The sequence below is a fragment of the Echeneis naucrates genome, chromosome 23 (genome assembly GCF_900963305.1).
Source record: "Echeneis naucrates chromosome 23, fEcheNa1.1, whole genome shotgun sequence".
In the NCBI taxonomy this organism is placed as follows: domain Eukaryota; kingdom Metazoa; phylum Chordata; class Actinopteri; order Carangiformes; family Echeneidae; genus Echeneis; species Echeneis naucrates.
Genome location: NC_042533.1, coordinates 2950844 through 2961679, shown reverse-complemented (window position 1 = coordinate 2961679; position 10836 = coordinate 2950844). Strand labels below are relative to the sequence as shown.

The following is a 10836-nucleotide window of genomic DNA, read 5'->3' as shown; positions in this document are numbered from 1 at the left end:
CTGTTGAGCTGCATTTTAAAGTGGAGTTGATTATTCCCCCATCCAGAAAAATTCTTTATTCATTTTTCTTTTCTACCCACATTGCTCACTCCAGACACGAACAGAGGACATTAACTCAGAGGTTTATTCAAGGACACTTCTAGATTCACGTCCGTCAAGATAAAAGATTTGGGGCTAGGAGTAAACAGCTGCGGGAAATATAACACTCTAGGGGGGGCGAGAAATGCACGAGTTGTGTTGAACGCACAAAAGCATTTTGACAAAAGGTTAATACAATACTTGGCACAGAGCCTGATATCGATGCTGGAGTTATTCATGACTGCAAAAATGCCTCAGGAGGCTTCCAAGAAGATGAGCATGTTTTAATTGTCCTTCAGATTGCTAAAAAGCATCATCCAATTAAATGATTACACTATAAGCTGCCCAGACAAACTGCAGTCTGCATGCAGACGTGATTTACAACAGTCACAAATTGAAATGTTTCCACCTAACCAATCCCAATTCATTACAACAGTGGAATTTTTTTTTTTTTTTTTTTTAATTCCCCAACATGGAGGTGTGCCAGACAGCTTTCTGCTTTTGGCTTCACCAACCCAAGAAAGCATTGGACATGCTTCTCTAAACTGTGATCCATCTTCGTGCACAGGATGTCAATCTCTACTCAGACACAAGTTAGAGCGTCCGCTGATGAGGAGCTATGTGAGGCTGAAGGGCTCATTAAAGATAGAAAAACATGTAATTGAATGATTACATTGATAAAACTCAGCAGATTTCAACATTTTCGGAGAAATTCTTGGTTTATTTAATTAGTTAGCAGGAGTTGTGAGCCGGTCAATCAATCTGAAAATAATTGGGTACCAAAAATATATTTTTATTTTAATGAAAATGTCAATCTAAACTTCTGGATGATAATCAGCAAAGCATTCAATAACAAAAATAAATTAGTTCCAGACCCGATTCCCAGAGATACAAAGTCTACAAAGACCAGAAGTCTCCGCATTAAATTTTGCTCTAATACATCCATCAGCTATTCAGACGTTTCACGTCAATTCACAAATATCAACCAGCTGTTGTAGGAAGAAGAAAATTTGAGAGACCAAAATTGTTCAAGTTTCCAAAGGAGAGCAAACTACCTCACAGGTAAAGAATTATTGAATTCTGTAATCATCACATGAAGGGTTTTCCTCTGCAGGCCTGTTCCCACAGTGACTACACAGCTCCTGACCTGGAGGGAGGACGTCAACAAACCCCCATAGCTCAACTTTTCTCTCTTTCAATGCTGCTGCTGTTGTGGTTGCCGCAATTTCCAGTTTCCCTTGGCTACGGTTTCGTGCCCCCCACTGGCGTGGAGTCTGAATAATAGAAATAGCTAATGAAAAGAAGCTGAATAAGGACTGAGCTCGGGCAGGAGATGTTACAATGACACCTTTGTTGTGACAGTGTCGAAAGAAAGAAAGAAATCCATTTTTGTGTGTGAATTGGACCTGTTAAATCTAAATTTATAAGCATTTTGATGCATTCAAGGGATGCAGTTTTTAAAATTAACTGTGCAAAAATAAATCCATTGAGATACAGTGTGTGTGTATTATACATTATGTAAAAGGAAGTGGCAGTAAAAATATATGGAAATGCAGAGTGTTGAAAATAATACATGTGGGATGGAAACACGCACGGTTTCTCAGCCCTCCTCCTTCAGTGCTGCACTTTACAAACTGTTAATTTCACTGACTCATCGTGCTGCTCTCAGGAGTTTGAGCGTTAAAACCAAACTCCACCTGATCTACAGGTGGGGGCAGGACTGGGAGGAGCTGGAGGGACAGATGGGTCCCTCCAGGAGAAGACCCGAGTCATCAGTAGAAAAAGTAATCCCGTTACTCGCAGCAGCCAACAGGACTCAGCTGCAGACTGATGCGCACAGCTATTGGACGTAGCGGGGGTTGGACTGCAGCTCCCCGCCGCCTGTTATTCAAACGCAGTCGCCGCTCGCTGCGCGCCGGAGATGGATCAGGATCAGGGTCAGGACGCACCGAGACTCCCTGCGCTGCGAGGCGCATAAAACAAAGGTGCCCAAATGAACCGCCGCCCTCCTGGATCCTCCGGCGTGCAATGGCTTAACAGGAGAGACATGAGCGTCCGGACGGAGGACAGCATCACCTTGTGCCAAAGGGCTCTCCAAATCGTTACGGAACTTTGTCTCACGGGACACGTAGACCGGGAGAAATGCTCGGATATATTTCCCCTGGAGAGCAACATACCAGGTAAAGGACACGCAGGTAAATGGAAGAAAAGTCATTCTTTTATTACCCTAATCAAAACGAATCATTTGGCTGTGCTCCTGTGAAACAGAGAGACTGAGTTGGCGCATCGTTCTTCAAACTTTCTAACACTTTGGTGTTTATTCGAGCTGAGCTGATATCAAAGTGTCTCTCTACCTGTTAACGCGTCTCGCTGCAGCTCCGTCCAGACGGATGGAGCAGCAACAGGTGGAAGTATGACTGAGGAGCTTACTGCTCTCCTTCCCTTCTGTGTGATTAATCCGACTGTTAGTCTGCATGAAGCTTTACCGATTACCTTTAAGTGTCACATCGAAGATGGATCTTGTTGGTTTTATATGACTTTTACTGTCCTGCTTTATCAAACAGGTTCACATGCTGCCCCCTCTTTCTTACAGCTTGCTCTCTTCTCCTTTTTCTCCTTCTCCCTTGCATGTTTGTCTGTCCTATTTTGTCTCTCACTTGCTTCCTCCTTCCTCTCTACGTGTCTCCTCTGTCTGCCTGTATCGGCCCCTCCGTGGTTACATGTAGACATCTCCATAAGTCTCCTTGCTGTGGTCGTGGGTTTCTGTGGCCTCGCCCTGTTGGTAGTCTCTCTCTTTGTCTTTTGGAAGCTGTGCTGGCCCATTTGGAGGAGCAAGGCTTTGTCAGCCCACGCTGAAAATGGTCTCCATGTGGGTTTCCCTGAGGCGCCTCCACCCAGCTCCCCGCCCGTCACCGAGTATAAATCGACGGAGGTGGAGAAGAAGCACCCACCAGAAGTGAATTTGAACGGGAGGAGCACCGTCAAGCTCCTGGAGGCGGCCATGAAGATCAGCCAGACGTCTCCGGACATCCCTGCCGAGGTGCAAACGGCCCTGAGGGAGAAGCTGAGCCAGCAGGCTAAAATCCAGAGGCAGACCACAGAACCGACCTCCTCCTCCAGGTACCCTTACCCTGCTTACAGTCACGGTATAATGGCAGCATTTTTTGACCCCACTTTGGTTTGGAAGGAATCGCCCAAAATCGGGGCCTAAACCACATTACAATCCCGACAGTGTGGACTCTGTCCTGGAGGTGGTTTGGCAGATGTCATGCAGAGCTTCGGGTGCTGGCTGGTGACCTTGAAATGTTGAATTGTGTGTCTCACTCTGTGCGACCAGAACAAAAAACTACTTCCTGCAGGCTCATCTGCCCACTTCAGTTTGAAACCCTATGATCACTTCTACGTGTCATTGAAGCTGCTATGGAAACGGCGGGATGCAACCACAGTAATTAAACAATCAGCTCTTGCTCCTCTTTGTTTTCCAGCACTGTTAAACTAGAACGTCCATAATTAGCAGCGCTGTGGGGCTGGAGCTGTCATGGTGGAAGGTTTCTGGTGAGTCGCACCAGGCAGCTGCGCTCAGTTTCTCAGAAGGCGCCGTTATTGACACTTGCTTTGGTTTGTCACTAAGCCGGGTAATTAATTTATATTGAGTCTACAGTCTTCATGAATTACACGCCCACCAGGGAAGCAGAAGGCGTGATTAAAGATCACTACGTCTATCTGCTCAATCCTTCCACCTTTTCGTCCATTATTTCTTTCCTGACAGAAAACAAACAAACACCTTAGTTGGAGCCAAATCACAAATTCTTCTTCAGGGTCAGTCTTGGTGTAAAGAAGAATGGCAAACATCCCATAGCCACCCAGTTGATTCTGATTAAGTATAAACATGGAAGAAGGAAAATATCGATGTGGCATAGAAAGGGGGTTCGTACTGATGGCCGTGACTACATTTATGTGGGAGCGGCCACGGTGACTGATGTTTGTGCTTTAATATCAGGAAAACAAGGAGACTGGAGACTGATGATGTCAGTGAAGGCAGTCTGTCTGTAATTACAAGTTGAAGGTTGCCAAGGTTCCACCATTCAGGTCCAAAACCGCCAACACTGGTCTACAGAGATGTGGAAAATTAAATGTATGCGCCGCGCAGACCGAGAGAGTGGCACAGGCCTGTGTCACGTTTCTTACACATCAACACTAAGATATTTTAAGTGTTGAAACATGACAATGCTCCAGTCCTTCAGGGGAGGAGGATCCACTGAAAGGTTTGATGAGTATGAAAATGATGTGAATCATAGGCTACGGCCTTTACAATCACCAGATATCGACCCCGTTAAGGCTCTGTGGGAGCTGTGTCTGACTGTGCCCCTCCCCCACCATTATCAAAAATCCAAATGGGAAAAGTTAACAACACAACTGGGAGGAAATTTTTCTCGCCCCCCCCCCCACCTCAGCTGAAAGTCCGCTTGTGCTGCTGTTTACAGCGTTTTCCATTTCATTTTCAGCCGTGCTTCTTCTGCTATATAATTTGTACCCGGACTGTGAGATCACTGTTATTGTTTAACTGTCAGAAAAAGAGGAGGGCCAGTTGCTAGGTGACAAGATTGGCAAGTCAAACACAACCGCAGCTTTTCCCCAGAAGATATTCACCTTATACAAGTTTGCAGAATTCAGGTAATTTTACATAAAAGGCTCAAATTTGAATGCTCTAGATTAGATTTTTTTTTTTTCCTTTACAAAAATGAACCCTTTTCAATATAGCAGACTGTTTTTATGCATCAAGCAAGCTGAAAGACATGCCTTATATTAATTACTTAATGGCCAGAGTCTTGAAACTGATTTTTCTGTATTAGATTTTTATGCATTTTTCCTAAAAATCAGACTATGTAAGGGAAAGCATGTTCCGTGAACTCCACGTTATCATGCATCACGGTTTTTGGACGCACCCTCTCCTGACATACCATTAGCACCCATCATAACAAAGCCACTCATGCACAACGCTGACACTTGAGACATTTACCAGATGCCCTCTACCCTTTTCAAACAGGCACAACTCATTCCGGCGCCACCTGCCTCGTCAGATGAATGTCACCAGTGTTGACTTCAGCATGGACACAGTGCCTCTCCGCCAATCTTCTACAGCCAGCATTGGAAGAATAAAACCTGAACTTTACAAGCAGAAGTCTGTGGACTCGGATGGTGAGGCCAAAGAGCCGGTGGAGACTTGCGGGAAGTTGAGCTTCTCGCTGCGTTATGACTACGAGGAGCAGGCTTTGGTGGTGAGGATCCTCAAGGCCTTGGACCTGCCGGCCAAGGACTTCACGGGCACCTCTGACCCGTACGTGAAGATCTACCTGCTGCCAGAGAGGAAGAAGAAGTTCCAGACGCGTGTCCACCGCAAGAACCTGAACCCCATGTTCGATGAAACCTTCTGTTTCCCCGTGGTGTACGACGAGCTTTGCAACCGCAAACTGCACTTCAGCGTCTACGACTTCGACCGCTTCACCAGCCACGATATGATTGGCGAGGTGGTGGTGGACAACCTCTTTGAACTCTCTGATCTTTCCAGGGAGGCCGTGGTGTGGAAGGATATCCACGCAGCAACCACAGTGAGTTGGCCTTCGCACACAAAGTTAGACCACGGTCTTGTCATTGAGGAGAAAACACGGGGTGAATTGGAACTGCTATAGTTTTTTCTGTAAGATCTCCAAAAAAACACGTATTTCTCTGAGTCACTTCTGAGAGGATTCTTCAGCTTTGGTGGCAGGTGGAACTCATTGCATAATTCAAACAGTTTGGGAAACGCATTTCAACAGCCAAACACCCACAAACATTTTCCAGAAGTTGGCTGAGTATTTTACAGACGTAAATATAGCAACAGAGTAAATTTATGCGGCCATCAAATATATACAGTAACTCTAAATCAGCTAAACAAAACATTATTAACAGCATGTAAACAGTCAGGCCTATGAATGCATTTCACTCCTACGTTAACACTTATCACAGTTTCTTCAAGAGCCTCTGCCTTTATTTCTGAGTATTTAAGATCTAATAAACATCCAGCCATTGTGTTTGGGCTTCTAAATTATATTAATAGCTACAGAGCTACAGGACATTAAGTCTTGCATACAAACTAACCAGAAATTTATTTCTGTTTCCTCAGCCAAGTTTTACTGCATTCGTTTTCAGTTTTTTACACTAGATTGTTTCTTGAAAGCACTTGGATTTTGTTTAATACAAAAATAACACAACAGATTGCTGCTTGTATTCGTTCATAGCTCAAGAACTTAATGTTTTCTGGCTTGCTTACAAGTTGGCAGGATACCTGAATTATAGATTTCAGGGAATTTTACTCAAAGCTGTATTATTAGCTGAAGTAGAAGCAATTAGTTATTCATGCAGATATTATGATGCACATTAATCTGCATATGTGACTCAAGATACAAATTAATTAACCATCAACTAATTTAAGGAATTAACCACGACAGAAAATGGTGCTATCTGATGTGTGCTAATCTATAACACCTAACCCTAAATGATACTGATATGGACAGGAAAGGTGAATTTATTTGGCCAATTGCAAAATGAAGTATCTACTACCTTTGATACTTGAGATGAAGGACATCATTTCTGAAATGTGTAAGAGCTTTCGTGCCTTTACTCCATTGAAGGAAATAAATAGCACAACAGCTGGTTATTCTGTTCCAGTACCAGTCAAGATAATTCTTGCTTTGTTTTTTAACTGCTCTTTACTTTTTATTCATTTATTTATTTTTTGGCGTTCTGTTTTCCATAATGAGGTCAAAGCATGAAAAAAAAAAAAAAAAAAAAGGATTTTGTCTTCTTGTGTCCTCCAGGAGAGCGTTGACCTGGGAGAGATCATGTACTCGCTGTGCTACCTCCCCACAGCGGGCAGAATGACCCTAACAGTCATCAAATGCAGAAACCTCAAAGCCATGGACATCACAGGCTCTTCAGGTAACCCAGCGGCAAATAAGATGCGCTTCACATCAAATGCTCAAACTGAGCTATAAATCAAACTTAGTTGAAAAGCTGCAGCAGGTGGCCTCTTAGAATGGAAACTGGAGAGATATGGAGGTCAGTGAGTGCTGTCTTCCGACAGAATAGAGCAATGGCTGCTGTTTTTAAGGGCAGATTGTGGATTCAATAGAGAAGTTGTCCAACAGCTTCTCTCTCCGCGTTTGTTCTGAAGTTTAGTTTAAAATCATCAGCAACAAATAAGCAAACCGCCGTGACAGTGAGTGTCTCTCTCAGATCCATACGTGAAGGTTTACCTGATCTGTGACGGACGGAGGCTGAAGAAGAGAAAAACCACCACCAAGAAAAGCACACTGAACCCGGTGTACAACGAGGCCATCATCTTCGACATCCCCCCAGAGAACGTCGAACAAGTCAGTCTGTCCATCATGGTGATGGATTATGATCGGTGAGGGACTCAGATTTCCTGCTTCTCCGTTTAGGTCTCACTCACTGTCTCCTCATGTTCTCTGTGGACCTCCTCCTCTTTCCCTCATGCAAATTTTTTCTATCTTCCATTTTCTTTGGATTCCTTCAAATCCACCTAAATGTCTGAAATTTCTCATTCGCTGAAGCTCCTTCGCTCATTTAGTTGGGTCTAATAATTACATGCTTTAAGCCATAAATCATCTACAGGGAGAAAAGACTAGACACTAACAAAATCAGGGTGCTAGCCTTTGATCAACAAAAGTGTTCAACACAGAAACTGACAACAGCACTAATGAGTTTTTTGTTGGCTCTTAACTGAGGACAGTTATCTTTTATTTTCTGTTGCTGCTGCTCAGACTTCACCTTGAAAAGCTTCCAGCTTCTTTTCACAGCAGTTTTTCATCTGAAAACTGGGTAAATGCTTATGAAACATTATTTTTTATGTCTGCACCCAGACAAAGAAGTCTTATTATGTGCGTCCAAATCTGTGTCAATGTGTGCATCCTGCTGCTAACAGGGTCGGACACAATGAGGTGATTGGTGTGTGTCATGCCGGGCCAGATGCTGAGGGCCTTGGTCGAGATCACTGGAACGAAATGTTGGCTTATCCACGGAAACCCATCACACACTGGCACGCTCTGGGAGAGGTACAGATATTTTGTCTTCTTCTATCCTTCGCACTGTTGACCCCGGGTATTTCTGGAGCTTTCAGCGAGCCACTGAATGCCCCATAAGACCATCAGCGAGAGCTCAGTTCTGTCTCACTGAACATTTCCTTCATGTGTGTTACATTACATGCTCCTTTGGTTTTCTAATTGTAAAAACAATCCAGCACATTAGAAAACCAGTGAAACTGGATTGTTAAAAACAGTAAATGCATGTAATGTAAGAATTGAGGTAAAAGATCAAATATTTAAAAATTAAATTTTTCCAGAATTTCCATTTTTAAATATTTGAGCGCTTCGGCTGACCCGCAGCACAACAGACAGCTGTTTTTCTCTTGACTTCCTGGTTCTAAAAAACATCCAAAAAAACTTCCTCACTTCCACGCCCTTTTGGCAAATTTACGAGCCCTCAAGTCAAATGAGAAGACAGACATTCATTTTAACAGAGAGAGAAACAGCGAGTCAAGCTTTGTCAAAGTCACTCCCCAACAACACTGTCTTACTTACACTTTGCATGTGTGTATTTAAAATGTCGAAATACAAAATAGACATTGTGGTTCAATAAACAGCTAACATGCACACAGCAGATGCTCACAGAGAAGTCAGCAAGTTCACAACTTTGGATAAAACCCAAGTGACTCTTGAATGCGCCGGTGACTAATTTGTTTGCTAACCAGATCCCATGTGTAGCTAAGACAACCCAAATTTTGCAGGTTCATGTAATTTCATATTTTACATGTTATCAATGTTTTTTCCTCTTTTGCCACACCCACTTCCCACCTGACGAATAGGAAGACACAGGTGATTACCCATTTTCAGTGGTAAACTACTTCATACTTTGGTAAAAACTGTGATCATAGGCAAAGAACAATAAAAGGATCCTGTGCAGCACAAAAAAAAACTCATTTTAAAAAATAGGGTCTGGTTGGCTTTTCATTATTATTTATACCTGCTTTAATGAAGTCTCTTCTCTGAGACGCTTTGTGCTGTGGGAACGTCACAGTAAATGACCCTGCGTCCTCTGAGGAAAGCGTTTGTCCTGATCAACAACACAGTGGGAGACTCATCCTCTAATGAGAACACACCAGCACACACAAACCCTGGACCCCAGACTGAGGTTGTGCGTTAAGTCACATATTAAATGCAATTATTTGGACCTTTTAAAGCTACAATTGAACTACATAGAAGTGGCTTATTCCCACTTCTTCTTTTCCAGGATGGGTTTTAAATATTTTGACACAATTTAAACAACTCGCAGAGAAAGAAAAGCAACTGATTCCATTTTTGTTGTGATTTTTCTGTTCCTCATTTTGAGCTTCCACCTGGCCGTGATCTCCTGATTTGACCTGACTGGAATAGCGTGACCTAATTGCCCATGATCACAGTGTGTTCTTAGGATTAGAGAAATATCTGCTCATTTAACGAAAACAAATGACCCCGATAAAGATATGCATTCTGTGGCATCTCACCTTGCAGTGGCCTGGAAGAGCGGCGAGCTTTGAGAGTCAAGGTTCGTGTCCTTCGCCCAAACCGCCGCAGACGCCCTGATGATCGCAGGTAGAGTGACGACGTCGCCTCTGTAAGAAAACAGATGTTTGTTTAGAGCTGCTGATGCGTTGTGTTGCCTACGAGTGTCTTGTGAGCATGTTGTATGAAAACTGAGTTCATTCCAACATGTTTATGTGTTTGTTTAAAAAAAAAAAGGGTGAATTGAAATGGTTTTTATTCATTCACTCAACCTCGTTGCTCTACAGAGCTGGCTATGCACAGCAGTAACTGACATTCAATTGAAGGGTTTGTCTTTCACACATCAGCTTTTAAATTCTCTTTATGTACCAGACATGTACACAGACCACATGAATGGAAGGCCACACTGCAGTGGCCTCCTCAGTGATTCATTACAGCTGCATCAAACTTTTCAGTATTTTAAACAACATTTTTCTGGCCCGAGAGCTCTTTAGTGACATTCTCATTTTACACTGAAATGGCACAAAGTTAAAGGGCTATGCTGCTCAGTGCCATGAAACAATTACTTGAAAGAAAATCAGTCAATAAATCCAGTGAGTCATGATCAAGCCTTTGGCTGAAGAAAGCAGGTAAATTGTGCATCTTCAAGGGCTGGATACATGTCTGAGAAGATTCAGTCACAACTGTCACAGATGTGTGAAACTGGCCATTAACCAGTCGTCGTTACCCGCAGAGATTAGGAGAGTCAACAGGATTCAGATTTAGAGAAACTGTAGCAGACACATGTAGCAAACATTTGTACAGAGGGACGAACAACACATAAAATCAAACTGTGTTTTAACTATGTAGTAAATTTGTTCCCTAAAAAAAAAAAAAAAAAAAAAAAAAAAAAAAAAAGACAATTTAAGATTTATTTTTGTACAGCAGATTAATTTCAGCATAGTGGAAAATGAAATAAGAAGCCCCCAGATATTATTTACTCATCCACTTATTATTCCAATGAAATATCATTAAGCTGTTGTTTAATTGTCGCAGTGAAAAATTGAAGTATTGCTAATGAACATTGGTCTGTTGGTTGATGCTTTGGCTCTACATTTTACTTTAAAAATGTTATAATAAGAGGTAGATGGATGGTCTCCATTAGGAGATATCATAAAAT

At 42.7% G+C, this 10836-nt stretch overlaps 1 protein-coding gene across 4 annotated transcripts; it reads left to right on the top strand.

The window, feature by feature from the left end:
• Positions 1-1951: 1951 nt before the first annotated feature.
• On the top strand, positions 1952-10595 carry syt10 (synaptotagmin X). Of its 4 annotated transcripts, none has more exons than XM_029495097.1 (7): positions 1952-2273; positions 2805-3198; positions 5126-5687; positions 6936-7056; positions 7354-7525; positions 8063-8192; positions 9687-10595. In XM_029495097.1, exons 1-7 carry the CDS (start codon positions 2072-2074, stop codon positions 9756-9758), a joined length of 1653 nt encoding a protein of 550 aa, XP_029350957.1. In that variant the 5' UTR covers positions 1952-2071; the 3' UTR covers positions 9759-10595. The 4 variants fall into 4 exon arrangements, with proteins under 4 accessions (XP_029350957.1, XP_029350956.1, XP_029350958.1 ...); XM_029495096.1 differs by having other exon boundaries at positions 1952-2288; XM_029495098.1 differs by having other exon boundaries at positions 2069-2258.
• The last annotated feature ends 241 nt before the right edge of the window (positions 10596-10836 follow it).

Coding starts and splice junctions, on each gene's coding strand:
- syt10 (XM_029495095.1), top strand. CDS start 2,492: ATGACTGAGGAGCTTACTGCTCTCCTTCCCTTCTGTGTGATTAATCCG. Junction 7,057..7,353: donor GGACATCACAGGCTCTTCAG/GTAACCCAGCGG, acceptor TGTCTCTCTCAG/ATCCATACGTGAAGGTTTAC. Junction 7,526..8,062: donor ATGGTGATGGATTATGATCG/GTGAGGGACTCA, acceptor TGCTGCTAACAG/GGTCGGACACAATGAGGTGA.